Source organism: Ranitomeya variabilis, chromosome 5, assembly GCF_051348905.1.
Source record: "Ranitomeya variabilis isolate aRanVar5 chromosome 5, aRanVar5.hap1, whole genome shotgun sequence".
Taxonomy (NCBI): domain Eukaryota; kingdom Metazoa; phylum Chordata; class Amphibia; order Anura; family Dendrobatidae; genus Ranitomeya; species Ranitomeya variabilis.
The window spans coordinates 87,862,005-87,880,482 of record NC_135236.1 but is presented as its reverse complement, the minus strand read 5'-3'; the positions used below and the strand labels follow the sequence as shown (position 1 = coordinate 87,880,482).

The window sequence follows — 18,478 nt, the reverse complement described above, 5'->3', positions numbered from 1 at the left end:
CACTGTTTCGGTGAAACAAACGATTGTTCATTAGGGCCAATGAACGAATGATGATGGATTTTTTTTGGACTATGTTGCATGTGGAGCGCCCCCACTGCCGCAGGGCCGAGGGGTACCCGGCACCGGGCCTCAGAGTCTCTGTTCTGGGGGGTTGTCACGGCGGCTAAGCCCGGTCCGTGGCCCTGCCTGTCAGGGGGATGTCCGGTAAAAGAGTGGTGAATGATGGTGAAGTTGTGAAGTGCCAGTCGCAATAAATAACGAGGACACCAGGTTGCAGTCTCTTTACCTCTTTACTGAAGGTTTTAGAATCCTCAGTCCAGAGCGCTGTCAACAGGGCTGTTTGAGACCGGCCGGTCCAAAGGCACATCAGGAGTTCTCTTTACAGGTGGGAATCAGTGTCTACCTTCTAGCGCTGTGTGTTGTAGTCCTTCCCTGCTGAGCTCCCGGGATAGTCCTCACAACTGATTCTGTCTGTCTCTGATGTTTGTTCTCTCCGTCCCCCAGGTGATATGGTAGGACGCACCCGTATGACGGGGTAGGCCTGGAGTTCTTCCGGGACCCTAGAGTCGCCCCTCTCCCACAGCTGCCTCCGTTGTCTGCTTAGGTGATTTGTGTGAGACAGCCAACCTATAATTGGCTGTCCGGCCGTGGTTTGCAGTAGTACTTAGAGTCTCTTACTTGCTCGGCGTTCCGGCCACCGACTGTTTGCGCCTCAGAAGGATGTTGCCTCGGTCTAACAGCACGACTCCTTCTGGTCCTAATGCCTCTTTTCTGTATTCCCGTTGTTCACTGGTTAGTTCTGCTCTTAGGAGTCTGCCAGGATCCCATCCCTGACAGGTCCTCTCACTAGCTCTTCCCAGTTACTTCTCTCCCTGTCTTCCTGTCCAACCCCCAGTTTTACCAGAGTGTGAGGAGTGGCCTACTAGATAGAACCACCCCTCCTGGTGGCCGGAGTGTGAAGTGTAGTGCGAGTGTTACCTGATCAGAGAAACTCCTTTAGTGCAATCAGACGTAACATCACTCCCCTTAGTGGCAGAGCGACATCACTGCAACGACCAGGACTCTGGGGCGCTGCACTCCCCTCCGGTTAAATCCAGTACTCCCGGACTGGGAAAACAAGAACAACAATACATGTTAACAGAAAACACACAAAATTTTGAAATAGCATAAACAATTAAACATAACAGTGCTTCCCTTTATGGGAGGTGAGGACTCTTGAACGTTGCAAAAGTTAGGTCATGCACAGTTTATGACTCTCAGTTCAATGATTGAAACAGCGGGGACCCCGGGTAAACAAAGGGGTCCCCCCTTTGGAAAGTTTTTGAGCAATTCACCGTCCATTACTCTATTGTCCATTTTACAACCTGTAACAAAAGATATGTACACAAACATTTTCAACTAAATAGCAGCCCTTATTAATACCTCCAAGTTTTGTAGCGGAGGGGAGTTTGATTCTGAGTGCTGCGCGTGGACCTTCGCAGCGCAGGGGTTGCTATTGACCTAACAGGGCCCGCTATACTTGCTACCGCTGGTGTAGTGCCCTGTCTTCTGGCTACACTTCTAGTGAGTCTGGGTAGCGCTGGCAGGCTAGAGCTCTCAGGGCTGCTGCTAGCAACAGTGGGTACGGCAGGCTCACCGATAGCAGAGGGAGGATCTGCCAGTTCAGCGGTCGGCACAGCATCTTCAGGTAGGGCTTGTTGAGGTTGCGGGGCCGGATGGTCGGGTACTACCATTGTTTCTGGTGGGTCCGGCTGTGGGAACGTTAGAACAGGTACCACGATGGCGTGATTTATCTGAGTCCAGGACTGGGGAAAGTCTCCAAGGACGGTGTGGATCATCTTCTCCTTTTCCACCGGTGGGGAGATTTCTGGGGCCGCGTCCCTCTCTCTCAACTTATTGGGGCAGACCTTAAGGTGATCCCTGGATATCGCTGTCGAGGTCTCCCCTCCGTCCTTGCTGATGAGACAGACCTTCGTGTTGTCGAAATCGGATGGCAGGATGGTATACGGTTCCGCTTCCCATTGGTCATCGAGCTTGTGTAGTCTCCTCTTTCGCTTGAGTACTTGCTCACCAGGGGACAGGGGAATCGCAGGAGCACGCTGGTTGTAGTCCCTTTCTTGTTTCTGCCTAGCCTGGGCAAGACTTCTTTCCACGCACTCCTGTACTTGGCGGTACCTTCGCTGCCTTTCTGCATCCCAATCCGCATCCGACGAGGTATCTTCGGGGACTAGGACCCCCATGTCCAGATCAACAGGTAACTGGCTAGACCTTCCTCGCATCAGGTACGCTGGAGTGCAATTGGTGGAATTTACTGGGATGTGGTTGTACATATCCACCAAGTCAGGCAACTTGGTCGGCCACATGTTCCGTTCCTCCACGGGTAAGGTCTTCAATAAGTCGATCACCACTTGGTTCATCTTTTCGCACATCCCATTGGTTTGAGGATGGTATGGGGTGGTTCTGATCTTCTTACACCCGTACAGTTGGCAGAACTCTTGGAACACTTCTGCTTCGAATGCTGGTCCCTGATCGGTCAGTACCTTCTCCGGGTAGCCGTGGGGCCGACAAAAGTACTGCTGGAAGGCTTTGGCGGCAGTCCTAGCTGTTAGATCCTTAACAGGTACGACCACCAAAAATCTGGAGTAGTGATCTACGATGGTAAGGGCGTAGATATAGCCTGACCGGCTAGGTGTCAGTTTCACATGATCCAGTGCGACCAGTTCGAGCGGCCGTTTGGTGATGATAGGCCGCAGGGGAGCCCGTTGACTACTACGGTCCTTCCTGCGTAGACTACATGGACCACACTCCCGACACCACTTCTCAATGGCTCTCTTCATGCCAACCCAATAGAACCTCCCTCGGAGTAGCCTCTCTAGCTTCCTCCATCCGAAGTGTCCGGCTCCATCGTGGTAGGCTCCCAGAACCATGGGCGCATCTCGCCTTGGCACCACTATCTGCCACACCAATTCATGAGTACGTGGGTCGATGCTCCTCCGGCACAGCTTGCCATCATGGATAAACAATTTGCTTCTCCCCTTCCACAGCTGTTGGGTCTCCTGTGGATCATCTGGGCCAGGGTGCAACCCTACCTGCGTCAAGAGCTCTTTCACCCGACGGACCGCGGGGTCACCATCCTGGGTTTCCGCCCATCCGTGATGGGGCAGGGGATTCAGCGTGGCATCCGGTTGGTTCTTGTGCCTGTTCTTCACATGATGAGAGTTCTGAGTGGCTTTGGGGCGATGGAAGGCAGGCAGCTCCACCTCTTCAAGTGCCTCCGGGTCTTCTCCCGTTTCTGGCAAATTGGGCATTCGGGACAAGGCATCGGCATTAGCATTCTTGTGTCCTGCCCGGTACTTGATGGTGAAATCATAGTTGGACAGCCGGGCCATCCACCGCTGCTCCAAGGCCCCGAGTTTGGCAGTGTTCAGATGCGTTAGCAGATTGTTGTCCGTGAAGACGGTGAATTTCGCGGAGGCCAGGTAGTGTTTAAACCTCTCTGTCACTGCCCAGACGATGGCAAGGAATTCCAGCTTAAAGGAACTGTAGTTGTCAGGGTTTCTTTCCGTGGGACGGAGTTTTCTGCTGGCGTAAGCGATCACCCTCTCTTTGCCTTTCTGGACCTGGGACAGCACGGCTCCCAATCCCACATTGCTGGCATCCGTGTACAGCACAAACGGTTGGTCGTATTCGGGGTAGGCCAGTACCTCTTCACCCGTCAGTGCCGACTTCAAACAAGTAAAGGATCCCTCCAGCTCCTCATTCCAGTCAAATGGGGTGTTCCTCCCCTTAGTCTTCTTTGGTTGTCCCACCAACAGGTTTTGCAAGGGTGCGGCCTTCTTGGTGAAGTCCTTGATGAACCTCCGGTAATAGCCGACCAGCCCGAGGAACTGCCGGACTTCGTGGAGGTCACTGGGCTTTGGCCAGTCCTTGATCACCGTGACCTTGCCTGGGTCTGGGGCCACTCCTTCAGCGCTCACCACATGGCCCAGGTACTGCACTTTAGGTTTCAGCAGATGACACTTGGACGGTTTCACCTTTAAGCCAAAGTTGGACAGAGCTTCAAACACCTCGGCCAGGTGCTTCAGATGGTCTTCGTAGGTCTTAGGGTACCGTCACACAGTACCATTTTAATCGCTACGACGGCACGATCCGTGACGTCGCAGCGATCGTATGAATATCGCTCCAGCGTCGTAGACTGCGGTCACACGTTGCAATCACGGCGCTGGAGCGATGCCGAAGTCCCCGGTAACCAGGGTAAACATCGGGTAACTAAGCGCAGGGCCGCGCTTAGTAACCCGATGTTTACCCTGGTTACCAGCGTTAACGTAAAAAAAACAAACAGTACATACTTAAATTCCGGTGTCTGTCCCCGGCGTTCTGCTTCTCTCCACTGTGTAAGCGCCATAGCCGGAAAGCACAGCGGTGACGTCAGACGTCACCGCTGTGCTCGCTTTCTGGCTGGCCGGCGCTCACAGTGCAGAGAAGCTGAGACGCCGGGGACAGACACCGGAATGTAAGTATGTACTGTTTGTTTTTTTTACGTTTACGCTGGTAACCACGGTAAACATCGGGTTACTAAGCGCGGCCCTGCGCTTAGTAACCCGATGTTTACCCTGGTTACAAGCGAACACATCGCTGGATCGCTGTCACACACAACGATCCAGCGATGTCAGCGGGTGATCAAGCGACGAAAGAAAGTTCCATACGATCTGCTACGACGTACGAGTCTCAGCAGGATCCCTGATCGCTGCTGCGTGTCAGACACCGATATCGTAACGATATCGCTAGAACGTCACGAATCGTACCGTCGTAGCGATCGAAATGGTACTGTGTGACAGTACCCTTAGAGAAAACAATAACATCATCCAAATACAGCAGCACGGTTTCAAAGTTCATGTGTCCCAGGCAGCACTCCATCATCCTCTGGAACGTCCCTGGAGCATTGCACAATCCGAAGGGCATGTAATTGAATTCGCAGAGACCCATTGGTGTCGTGAAGGCCGTCTTCTCTTTGTCCGCCTCCGCCACAGGAACCTGCCAGTACCCACTGGTGAGATCTAAGGTAGAGAAATAGTTAGCAGATTTTAAAGCAGCCAGAGACTCCTCTATCCTGGGCAGTGGGTATGCGTCCTTATGTGTAATGCGATTCAACTGCCTGTAATCAACACACATCCTCATTGTACCATCTTTCTTTTTAACAAGGACTAACGGAGCTGCCCAGGGGCTACAGCTGTCTCTCACCACCCCAGCCTCCTTCATTTCCCGCAACATGTCTTTGGCACACTGGTAATGAGCTGGGGGTACAGGACGATATCTCTCTTTTATGGGTCGGTGATCTCTCGTGGGGATATGATGTTGGATCCCTTTCACCTGCCCGAAATCTAAGGGGTGTTTGCTGAATACCTGCTCATACTCGTGTACCACCCTGTAGGCCCCCTGTTTTTGATGGAATGGGGTAGAATCAGTGCCCACATGCAATTCCCGACACCAGTCTTTCGAGTGCTCTGCAGAAGCGTTGTCCCCTGCCACGTTTGACGGGACCAAGGGTTCAGGTGTCTGTATCACACTATTATTAACAGTGAACAATTTGGCGAGTGTGGCATACTTGGTGAGGTGAACTTCTTCCTCCCCACAATTGAGGACACGTACAGGCACCCTCCCCTGGCGAACGTCAACCACCCCCCTGGCGGTTAGAATAGTAGGCCTATTGTCTGAATATACGGGTTCTACCAAGGCCTGGTAGTCCTTTCCCCTGAGGCCTATGGCTGCCCGACACCATATTAACATTTCACTCCTGGGGGGTATCGCGATGGGGTTTGAATCACTCACAGTGACACGACCAATCTCACCACCAGTCAGCTCTACCTGCTGTCTCTGCATCAGAGCTCTGATTTCCTTCTGCAGGGCACGTTGCTCACTGTGACCAGCAGTTTCTGCCACCTGTTGCAACAAAACAATAACTTCTGCAAGACAATTTTCTATAACATTAGTACCAAGAGTCATCATGGGATTACATTCTCGACGATCAATATCAACAATCACAATCCCTTGGGCTTTCAATTCCACCCGCCCCACTTTGATGGTGACTTCCTTATACCCCACTTGTGGTAACGGCTGACCATTACTGGCTATTATGGTGAAATCATCGTCAGGGCCACGAGTAATATCGGTGTCCTCCCAATACCGTTTATAAAGCACGTAAGGTATAGTCGTCACCTGAGAACCGGTGTCCAGCAAAGCGTTCAAGGGGATCCCATCAACCACTACAGGGAGAACTGGTCGTCCTCCAATGTATTTGGTTCTCCGATGCTGCGGGCCTGACCGTCCTACTCCTGGGGGTTGGCCCTTTGCCCCAGGGGTTGCTCGTTTAAAGGACAGTACCTTGCAAGGTGGCCCACCTGATGACAGTGGCGGCAGATGGGTCGTCCATCCTGATGGAAGCGATCGTCGGCCCGGCCTCTGGTCGGCGGAGTCCTCCTCTGTCGCATCCAAGGAACATCCTCCGGTCTGGAGGCCAGCTGGATCTTCTCCTTGGGGGCCTCCTGTAGGGGCTGCACCGTCCGGGCCAGGGCAGCAACGCTCTTGGTCAGCTCCTGCATCTGGAGGCGGAGTCCTGTAGGGGAATCGTCTTCTAGGCTCTGGGCATCGGCCTCGGCGGCGACTGGAACATCCGACGCCACCTCCTGGTGGTATGTGAGAGCGGGGCGCCTGAGAGGTGCTAGGCTGTCGCTCCTGCAATGCCTGGATAGCTTTATCCTTGAAATGCGCAAAAGTCAAGTCTGGATTTTGCATGGCCAAGAAGTACAATTGGCCCCGTTGGTGACTGCACAGGAGCCCCTCAATGAACCGCTCCTTCAGGAGTTTATCCTCATCCTGCATGCTGTCGGGGTCACTCTGCTTAATGGCCCGCATCGCCTCCTGGAGATTAAGGGCATAGTCCCGTAAGCTATCCTGCGGTCTCTGTTTGCACCCATAGAAAGTCAATTTAATTTCTGTAGCTGTACGGGTATCGAAGGTGGCTTTAAGCTTTGCAAAAATCTGCTGTGCCGTTCCCTTATCTGCGGCGGGCCAGGACTTCACTTCTCTCAGAGCTGCTCCAAAGAGTTGGCCGATTATCATATGAACCTTCTGAGGCTCGGTCAGGGGATAGAACTCGAGCAGGCTGCAGAGCCCTTCTTTAAAGTCAGTGAATGTATGTGACTCCCCAGAGTATCGCGGGAGCCAGGCCGCTCCGGCAGGTATGGCATAGAGAAGGGCATTATGGCCTTTGTGGTAGCGGCGGTGTCCGCCTGGCTGATGGGGGGAGCGGGCTCCGGGGCCGCCAGTGGTGGTATTAGGGCCGCGGCTTCGCCCGCTGCGGGGACCGGAGCTGCCCCTGCATCCGCGGCTGCAGCCGCCACCTCCTCTCCTCCCGACTCGGACATGGCTGTCCCTTCCTCTCACTAACCTGCTGGAAGTCGGAGTTCCTCTTCCGGGATTGGCGCCTTACCGCGCTTTCCGTTCCGCGCTTCTTTTGGCCGGTTCCGCCCACGAAGCTAAGGCTCCTCCCTCCGTGCGCGGCAATGGCGAATTTTGGCGGTAAATGGCAATACACAGTCCAAGCACAATAAATCACAGTTCCAAGGCACACATGACCTGATTCTTCAGGCTTAAGTAGATCCTGTTCGTGACGCCAAAATGGAGCGCCCCCACTGCCGCAGGGCCGAGGGGTACCCGGCACCGGGCCTCAGAGTCTCTGTTCTGGGGGGTTGTCACGGCGGCTAAGCCCGGTCCGTGGCTCTGCCTGTCAGGGGGATGTCCGGTAAAAGAGTGGTGAATGATGGTGAAGTTGTGAAGTGCCAGTCGCAATAAATAATGAGGACACCAGGTTGCAGTCTCTTTACCTCTTTACTGAAGGTTTTAGAATCCTCAGTCCAGAGCGCTGTCAACAGGGCTGTTTGAGACCGGCCGGTCCAAAGGCACATCAGGAGTTCTCTTTACAGGTGGGAATCAGTGTCTACCTTCTAGCGCTGTGTGTTGTAGTCCTTCCCTGCTGAGCTCCCGGGATAGTCCTCACAACTGATTCTGTCTGTCTCTGATGTTTGTTCTCTCCGTCCCCCAGGTGATATGGTAGGACGCACCCGTATGACGGGGTAGGCCTGGAGTTCTTCCGGGACCCTAGAGTCGCCCCTCTCCCACAGCTGCCTCCGTTGTCTGCTTAGGTGATTTGTGTGAGACAGCCAACCTATAATTGGCTGTCCGGCCGTGGTTTGCAGTAGTACTTAGAGTCTCTTACTTGCTCGGCGTTCCGGCCACCGACTGTTTGCGCCTCAGAAGGATGTTGCCTCGGTCTAACAGCACGACTCCTTCTGGTCCTAATGCCTCTTTTCTGTATTCCCGTTGTTCACTGGTTAGTTCTGCTCTTAGGAGTCTGCCAGGATCCCATCCCTGACAGGTCCTCTCACTAGCTCTTCCCAGTTACTTCTCTCCCTGTCTTCCTGTCCAACCCCCAGTTTTACCAGAGTGTGAGGAGTGGCCTACTAGATAGAACCACCCCTCCTGGTGGCCGGAGTGTGAAGTGTAGTGCGAGTGTTACCTGATCAGAGAAACTCCTTTAGTGCAATCAGACGTAACATCACTCCCCTTAGTGGCAGAGCGACATCACTGCAACGACCAGGACTCTGGGGCGCTGCACATGTTTTGGGGGTTATGATAAAAATTGGAAGTATTGTCGACCAAAAAATTCCAGGATGGCTGATGTAGTCTGAGATTTTGTTTTTCTTATTACCAGTGAATGACTGACTGTCCATTGGCCCATTTTTGTCTTGTGTTGGGGGGCTTAAACCGCAGTGCCAATCAGCAGGGCCACCATCAGAGTATTACTACCCTTACTGCTATATGGGGCCTGGTGGGCTGCAGTACAGAGAGCGGCCCGGGCCCCCGCCTGTTGTGCTTCTGCTCACCAGGCCCCATCGTGCAATGGAGTTCTGTGCGCAGAGCACACCTTGGCGCTGGGAACTTGTCTCGGAGCTCCACGGCCGTCTACCCTGGATGGCTGCGCATCTCCCACTCCCTCCGCCCTCTTGACTTCCAGTCAGGTGACAGCACCTACGCAATAATGTCATCGCGTACGCGCTGTCCTGTATGAAGACATCAGAAGCAGAGCTCCGCTTACAGGATATCGTCAGTGAGGTAAGTATGAGTTTGTTTGCTTTTTCTTTCTTTATAAAATGAATTAGAGGAGGGAGGTGGAGGTAGACTGCAAGTGATGAAGGGGGACTGCAAATGATGAAGTGGGGGGAGGGGGACTGCAAATAATGGAGTAAGTGGGGGACTGCAAATTATGCAGTGGGGGGAGGGTGACTGCAAACGATGAAGTGAGAGGTGAGGGCTGCAAATGACAGTCAGTAGGGCAGGGGAGTGGGCGATGCAAATGATCAAGTGAGGGAGGGGAGGGGCACTGCAAATGATGAAGTGAGTTGGTGGACTGCAATTGATGAAGTGAGTTGGGGAGGGAGACAGCAAATGATGAAGTAAGTGGGGGGGACTGCAAATGATGAAGTGAGGGGGAAGGGGGACTGCAAATGATGAAGTGAGAGGCGGGGGAGGGAGACTTCCCATGATGAAGTGAGTGGGGGAGGGGCACAGGCAAATGATGCAGTGAGTGGGGGGACTGCAATTGATGAAGTGAGTAGGGGAGGAGACAGCAAATGATGAAGTAAGTGGGGGGACTGCAAATGATGAAGTGAGGGGGAAGGGGGACTGCAAATGATGAAATGAGAGGCGGGGGAGGGAGACTGCACATGATGAAGTGATATAGGGGAGGGGGACTGGAAATGATGTAGTGAGGGGGGAGAGATGGTGCAACCATCACCGCAACAGATTGGCCAATGTAGCATGATAAGTACGTGAGCATCGACCCTACTAATGAATAAGGGACATGGATATCAGTGTCTCTTGCTGCATAAGACATCTAGACAAACGAAAACTATCTCTTTTGACACCATCGTACACCGGAAATATCGGCTTGACTGAGTGTTCCTGAAAATGATGAATTGAGGGTAGGGGTTGGGGGACAGCTGATGATGAACTGAGGGCAGAAGACGGGGGACTGCAAATGATGAATCAAATGGGGGGGTGGGGAGAGCAAATGATGACTTGGGTGAGAGCAAATAATGATGAATTTTGAAGGGAGTAAATGAGACGTATTGAGACTGGTGGATGGGGGAGACAGTAAATGATGAATTGAAGGTTGGGGACAACAAGTGATGATGAATTGGGGTGGGGCAACGAATAATAATAAATTGAGGGTGGGGGAGAGTAAATAATGCATTGAATGTGGGGGAGGAAAGTTGATAATGAATTAGAGGGTTGGGGTAGGAGAGAGAGAAGACATGACATAATGAATGGGGACAGAAGGGGCATGTAAATATATTAAAGCGGGAAGTACATAGTGGGGGCATTTGAGGATGCAGTGACTGGTACTGAATTGGGGGAAAGAGTACAGGGGCTAATTAACTTATATATTAGGTGGGGAAAGTGTCTATTTATAGTTAGTGGGTGCACAGTGGTGGATTATAATTTATATTTAGAATGGTGGGTTGCATTAATTGTGGGTTCACATCTGTATTCAGCTGTGTAGAGTAGAAGAAAGGGAAAAGTGGGGAATGTGCTCTGGAAGTGGTGCTCTAGATAACTCTGCTATTTTATGTAGAGACGGGTCCTGGTTGGAAGAAGTGATGGCGGTCTGCACTGGATGAAGAAGAAAATAAAGATAAAGGACTTCATCTAGAGACGTCACTGGTAAGTCAGTGTGTTACCTGTACACTGACACTATATTAGAGCTCCTGTGTATAATGTTAGTGGTTATCACTGTATTATCTGTACTCTGACACTGTATACATAGCTCCTGTGTATAAAGTCACTGGTGATCTCTGTATTATATGTACACAATACACTATATAGAGAGCTCCTGTGTATATCACTTGTGGTCACTGTATTACCTGTACACTATGCACTATATATGGAGCTCCTGTGTATAATGTCACTAGTGATCACTGTATTAACTGTACACTGACACTATATACAGAGCTCCTGTGTATAATGTCACTGGGAATCACTGTATTACATGTACACTGACACTTTATACAGGGCTCCTGTGTATAAAATCACTGGTAATCCCTGTATTACCTGTACACTATATCCAAAACTCCTGGGTATAATGTCACTCATGATCACTTTTTTACCTGTACACTGACAGTATATACAGAGCTAAGGTGTATAATGGCACTTAGTATTGTGGGTTTTTTTTTATTAATGATCAGTATTGTAGTATTCAGTCACTATGTAATGGTAGTATGTGGTCTGGTCATGGTGTGGCGGTATTTGTTCCTTGTGTGTGGTATTAGTCACTATGTGGTGGTGGTAACATGTGGTCTGGTCATGGTGTGGTGGTATTTGTTCCTTGTATATGGTATTGTTTGTTCACTATGTCGTTGGAATATGTGGTATGGTCTTGGTGTGATGGTATTTGTCCCTGGTATGTGGTATTATTGGTCATTTTAAAAAAAGATATGACTCATTCCTCTACAGAAAAATAAATAAAAATATACCTACAAAAGGATTGGATATTTTAACCCCTTTCTGCCATCGAATGTACTATCCCGTCCATGTGACCTGGGACTTAATTCCCATGGATGGGATAGTACGTCATATTCGATCAGCCGCACTCACGGGGGGAGCCTGGCCGATCGCTGCCGGGTGTCAGCTGATTATCACAGCTGACATCCGGCACTATGTGCCAGGAGTGGTCATGGACCGCTCCCGGCACATTAACCCCCGGAACACTGCGATCAAACATGATCGCAGCATTCCGGCGGCATAGGGAAGCATCATGCAGGGAGTGGGATCCCTGCGTGCTTCCCTGAGACCCTCAGAACAACGCAATGTGATCGCGTTGTTCCGAGGGTCTCCTCCGTTTGCCTCCCTGCAGGCCCCGGATCCAAGATGGCCACGGGGGTCCTTCTGGGTCCTGCAGGGAGGTGGCTTGCAAGCGCCTGCTGAGAACAGGCGCTGGCAAGCCTCCTCACTGCCTGTCAGATCTCTGATCTGACACAGTGCTTTGCAAAGTGTCAGATCAGCGATCTGACACTATATAGTGATGTCCCACCCTGGGACAATGTAAAAAAGAAAAAAAAATTAGACTATGTAAAAATATTTTAAAAAAATTCCTGAATAAAGAAAAAAATAAAAATAAATATTGTTCCAATAAATACATTTCTTTATGTAAATTAAAAGAAAACAATAAAAGTACACATATTTAGTATCGCCGCGTCCGTAACAACCTGACGTATAAAACTGTCCCACTACTTAACCCCTTCAGTGAACACCGTCAAAAAAAAAACAAAGCAAAAACCAATGCTTTATCATACAGCTGAACAAAAAGTGGAATAACGCACGATCATATATCAGATATAAATAAACATGGTACCGCAAAAAACGAGCCACCATACAGCGTCATCAGCGAAAAAAAAAAAAAAGTTATAGCCCTCAGAATAAATCAATGCAAAAATAATTATTTTTTATATAAAATAGTTTTTATTGTATAAAAGCGCCAAAACATAAAAAAATTATAAATGAGGTATCTGTCACGGGAGACCTAGGTATGTAAGAGCTAATAAACCGGGCCCCTGCGATTTCCCTCAGACAAGGGAAACCCTGACTGTCCCTCTCCCAGAGTTTACACTGATGGTGTGCATGTCTGGGCCTCCACCCTCGCCTTATCTCCTGTTTCAACCCTAGGCTGATACCACCGACACCACCCAGTGAAGAGACCACACTCCTATACCCACAGTTAGCACAGACAAGGATAACGGAAAAATAAGCACCACGCCGCAGTCACTCAGGAATACACTATAAATGCAAAGGGCAAAACAAATACAAATATGGGAAGGAGCAAATAAGACAAAGGGAAATACACCACCTGCAACGATACTCCAACTACTAGCTCACCACTCCAGACCGAGATAACCACGCACAAGACAGAAGCTATAATCGGTGACGCCCAATGTTCAGGAGAACTATTTAAAGGCAGTGGGCATGGCCCAGCTTCCAATCCGAGCACCAGATAAATTAACCCCGGACCAGCTAGATAAAATTTAGCCGATGCCAATTAGCACATAGTGGACAAAAGCGGAATTACCGCTGTCTGTCGGACGACCTGGTCTGAACAGCGTCCGACATGACAGTATCGCTGTAGTTGTACTGACCCGAAGAATAAAACTGCTGTATCAATTTTACCAAACGCAGAACGGTATAAACGCCCCCCAAAAGAATTTCTTGAATTGCTGTTTTTTGTTCATTCTGCCTAACAAACATTGGAATAAAAAGCGATCAAAAAATGTAATGCGCCCGAAAATGGTACGAATAAAAACGTCAACTCGTCCCGCAAAAAACAAGACCCCACATGGCTCTGTGGACCAAAATATGGAAAAATTATAGCTCTCAAAATATGGTGACGCAAAAACTATTTTTTGCAATAAAAAGCGTATCTTAGTGTGTGACAGCTGCCAAACATAAAAACCCGCTATAAAAAGTAAATCAAACCCCCTTTATCACCGCCTTAGTTAGGGAAAATAATACAATTTTAAAAAAATGTATTTATTTCCATTTTCCCATTAGGGTTAGGATTGGGGGTAAAGTTATGATTAGGGTTGGGGCTAAAGTTAGGGTTAGGGTTTGGATTGCGTTTACGGTTGGGTTAGGGGTGTGTCGGGGTTAGGCGTGTGGTTAGGGTTAGGGTAGTGATTAGGGTTAGGGGTGTGTTGGGGTTAGGGGTGTGTTGGGGTTGGGATTAGGGTTAGAGGTGTGTTCGGGTTAGGGGTGTGGTTAGGGTTATGGTTAGGGTTGGGATTAGGGTTAGAGGTGTGTTGGGGATAGGGGTGTGGTTAGGGTAGGGGTAAGGGGTGTGTGTTGGGGTTAGAATTGGGGGGTTTCCACTGTTTAGGCACATGAGAGGCTCTGCAGACGCCCCCAGACCATTCCATCAAAGTCAGCATTCCAAAACGCCACTTCTTCCCTTCCGAGCCCCGACATGCGCCCAAACAGTGGTTTACCCCCACATATGGGGTATCAGCGTACTCAGGACAAATTGGACAACAACTTTTGTGGTCCAATTTCTCCTGTTACCCTTGTGAAAATAAAAATTTGGGGGCTAAAAAATCATTTTTGTGGGAAAAAAATTATTTTTTTTATTTTCACTGCTCTGCGTTATAATATAAACTTTAGTAAAACACTTGGGGGTTCAAAGTTCTCACAACACATCTTGATAAGTTCCTTGGGGGGTCTAGTTTCCAATATGGGGTCACTTGTGGGGGGTTTCTACTGTTTAGGTACATCAGGGGCTCTGCAAACGCAACGCAATGTGATGCCCGCAGACCATTCCGTCAAAGTCTGCATTCCAAAATGCCACTTCTTCCCTTCCGAGCCCCAATGTGTGCCCAAACAGTAGTTTTCTCCCACATATGTGGTATCAGCGTACTCAAGACAAATTGGACAACAACTTTTGGGTCCAATTTCTCCTGTTAACCTTGGGAAAATACAAAACTGGGGGCTAAAAAATCATTTTTGCGGAAAATTTTTTATTTTTTTATTTTCATGGCTCTATATTAGGGGTGTGGTTAGGGTTTGGATTAGGGGTGTGTGTTGGGGTTAGGGTTGTGGTTAGAATTGGGGGGTTTCCACTGTTTAGGCACATGAGGGGCTCTGCAGACGCCCCCAGACCATTCCATCAATGTCAGCATTCCAAAACGCCACTTCTTCCATTCCGAGCCCCGACGTGCGCCCAAACAGTGGTTTACCCCCACATATGGGGTATCAGCGTACTCAGGACAAATTGCTCAACACCTTTTGGGTTCCACTTTCTCCTGTTACTCTTGGGAAAATAGAAAATTGGGGGCGAAAATATCATTTTTGTGAAAAAAATATGATTTTTTATTTTTACAGCTCTGCATTATAAACTTCTGTGAAGCACTTGGGGGTTCAAAGTGCTCACCACACATCTAGATAAGTTCCTTAGGGGGTCTACATTCCAAAATGGTGTCACTTGTGGGGAGTTTCCACTGTTTAGGCACATCAGGGGCTCTCCAAGCGTGACATTGCGTCCTATCTCAATTCCAGCCAATTTTGCATTGAAAAGTCAAATGGCGCTCCTTCCCTTCCAAGCTCTGCCATGCACCCAAACAGTCGTTTACCCCCACATATGGGGTATCGGCGTACTCAGGACAAATTGTACAACAACTTTTGGTGTCCATTTCTCCTATTACCCTTGGTAAAATAAAACAAATTGGATCTGAAGTAATTTTTTTGTGAAAAAAAGTTAAATGTTAATTTTTTTTAAAACATTCCAAAAATTCCTGTGAAGCACCTGAAGGGTTAATAAACTTTTTAAATGTAGTTTTGAGCACCTTGAGGGGTGCAGTTTTTAGAATGGTGTCATTTTTGGGTATTTTCTATCATATAGACCCCTCAAAGTGACTTCAAATGTGATGTGACCACAAAGAACAAAAAGACAGCGCCACAATGGATGGTGAAAAAAATAGGAGCTTACATTTATTCTGCCTCCTGTAGCGACGTTTCGGTCAACAGACCTTTATCAAGCTACAACGTCGCTACAGGAGGCAGAATAAATGTAAGCTCCTATTTTTTTCACCATCCATTGTGGCGCTGTCTTTTTGTTCTTTGTGGTCTTGATACTGGCCGGGATGGGCTCCCTGGTTTTGGATGTGCGCCCTTGTGTCCGCTGAGACCTTCAATTTATATATGAAAGGGTGCGGTTTTGACTTTCTTATGTTTTGATTCAAATGTGATGTGGTCCCTAAAAAAAATGGTGTGGTAAAAATGAGAAATCGCTGGTCCATTTTTTTTTTTTTCAATAATGCTTTTATTAAACTTTTTTGACAATACAAATATAAAATTTGCACATTCTTGTATCAATCAGTCAATGTTACGTCACATCTCGAGCAATACGGTGTAAGTAAATAAAATAATTTGCATAAACATAAACAAATAAGTAGAATGGCTAATTTAAAAGGTCTGTTTTTGGTCCTTATTATCTGTCATTGCCATATTTTGACGTTATGCCGGAATGGGCAAAAAGACAGAGAAGTATGAGGAAAATACTTAGGAAAATGAAGGGGGGGGAGGAGAACATCTGGGGAAAATGAAGGAAGGGGGAAGGGGGGGAGAGCACCCGGCTTCCACTCCTACATCCTCAGGTTTATATGTCCCAATCCGCGAGTCATCCTCACAGCGCTGGTCCATTTTTAACCCTTATAACTCCCTAACAAAAAAAAATTTTGGTTCCAAAATTGTGCTGATGTAAAGTAGACATGTGGTAAATATTGCCTATTAAGTATTTTGTGTGACATATCTCTGTGATTTAGGGGCATGAGAATTAAAAGTTGGAAAATTGCGAAATTTTCACCAAATTTCAGTTTTTTTCACAAATAAAAACAAGTAATGTCGAGGAAATTTTACCACTAACATGAAGTACAATATGTCACGAAGAAAACAATGTCAAATGTTAGAATCACTAGGATCCATGCAGGTGTTCCAGAGTTATAACCTCATAAAGGGACAGTGGTCAGAATTGTAAAAATTGGCCTGGTCATTAACATGCAAACCACCGATGGGGGTTAAGGGGTTAAGAAATGTTTAATAGGTTAGAGTATAGTAGGGTGCTGCCAAGAGTCTGCCTTGTCCTGGTGGCGGCTTAAAAAATCTTTTGGCCAAAACAAAAGCTGCGGGCTATGTATGTGAACTGGTGTTCTATGGGAACTGATAATGTGTGATTGGTGAGGATGTGGTGCAGAAGAGGAGTTTTTCCAAGAGTGGACGGTGGGACTGTGGAAGGTTCCGGGGATGGAGGATGAGCTGTGGAGGAGCCTCGGTGGAGTCTCAAGGGGGCCAGAAAATTTTGCCAATATGGGGCCCTGAAATTTCTAGTGGCAGCCCTGCCAATCAGTCACAGATAGCTCCCTTAGAATTTCCAAACTTGGAAAGGCTTTGAATCTTGAGGACAGATATGAGAATATTGTAACATTTTGTGCACTGAAAGTTTTGATATCACTTTGATTCATTTATGATTTTATTTGTAAACCCAAGAATAAAAATTATAGCTATATCTGTAATACGTGCCAACGTAACTGCTGAATATCTTGGAAGAAATAGCAATGTGACTGCTTAAAACATCCTTGAGTCAGGGTGCAGCACAAGAGAAGTTCAGTAGGTATGAGTTGGGAGTAGCCACCTCTTCTGACACAGCTACTTACAGAGACGCCAGCACTGCCCTGTTAATGGTCAGAGATGGAGCCTGACCTGTACAACTATAATATTCTGCAATAGCCCTTGTGGGCAGGGTCCTCTCTCCTCCAGTGCCACTCGTGACTTGTATTGTTTAGGATTATTGTACTTGTTTTTTATTATGTATACCCTGCCTCACATAAAAAGCGTCATGGAGTAAATGGCGCTTTAATAATAATAGTTTTACATTTTGTTCCCTGTGATATTATAAAGAGGTCATAGCTCTGAAAGACAAATTATTGATTTCTTACAGGGGGTGAAGGGAAGCACAATCATCGGCCAGAGGTAAGTAGGTAGATTAATATGGTGCTGTACTTTAGATATATATATATATATATATATATATATATATATATATATATATATATATACACATACATACATACATACATATATATATATATACACGATACATAGCCATGGCCGCCTCTGCTGTGTTGTATTTCAGTGCAGAGGAGGACAACATATCGCAAAGGAATGCCATCCTCCTGGGGTGCAGTGTCATCCGCCTGTCAGATAGGCAGGAACTGCTCTCCATGTTTAATCTGGTGGAGGGCACATGTAGTGATATGTTGTCCACCTGTTTCTGAAATATGACAAATAAATAAAATATACAGTAACTAAGACCCTAAATACTGTTTATCCTAAAAAAACTTTTTTTTTTATCCACTTAAAACTGTCACCATTTTTAAGATCTCCATTCACTTTCTGAGGATAGAAATATTTGAAAATGTAATAAAAAAATAAATGGGTCATTGGTAGGCAGTGCTTAAAACCTAAAACGAGAGAAATAAACTCAAGAGACAGTCCCTCGTTCACCAATTTATTTGTAAAAATGTTCCCACGAAGCTCCGACATAGTCCACGTTCCTCGCCTTTGGCTCCAGCCTTTGTGAATAGCAGTAAAGTGACCAGTGTTCACAGATGTTGGGTACTGGCTACAACGCTTATCAGAGCTGTTGTGTCTCTCTGCACTCAGTGCCGACGTCAGTACCCGGCACCTGTGAATAGCAGGAAGTTTACTGCTATACACAGACGCCGAAGCTGTCTGCTTTACCTTTGCTGGTTATCAAAAATGGAGGTTTTTATTTATTAGCTAAATACATGTACAGTAAACTACACATGCACTGATTATATAT

The 18,478-nt window shown here is 47.9% G+C and overlaps 1 protein-coding gene across 3 annotated transcripts in view; it reads left to right on the top strand.

Annotated features, from left to right (window-relative positions):
- Nucleotides 1-18,478, top strand: part of SH2D6 (SH2 domain containing 6) — a 139,325-nt gene that overhangs the window by 72,028 nt on the left and 48,819 nt on the right. For all 3 annotated transcript variants that reach the window (XM_077262867.1, XM_077262866.1, XM_077262865.1), the window contains one exon: nucleotides 17,594-17,625. In XM_077262867.1, the coding sequence (XP_077118982.1) occupies nucleotides 17,594-17,625 (32 nt within the window). The remainder of the gene's footprint in view (nucleotides 1-17,593; nucleotides 17,626-18,478) is intronic.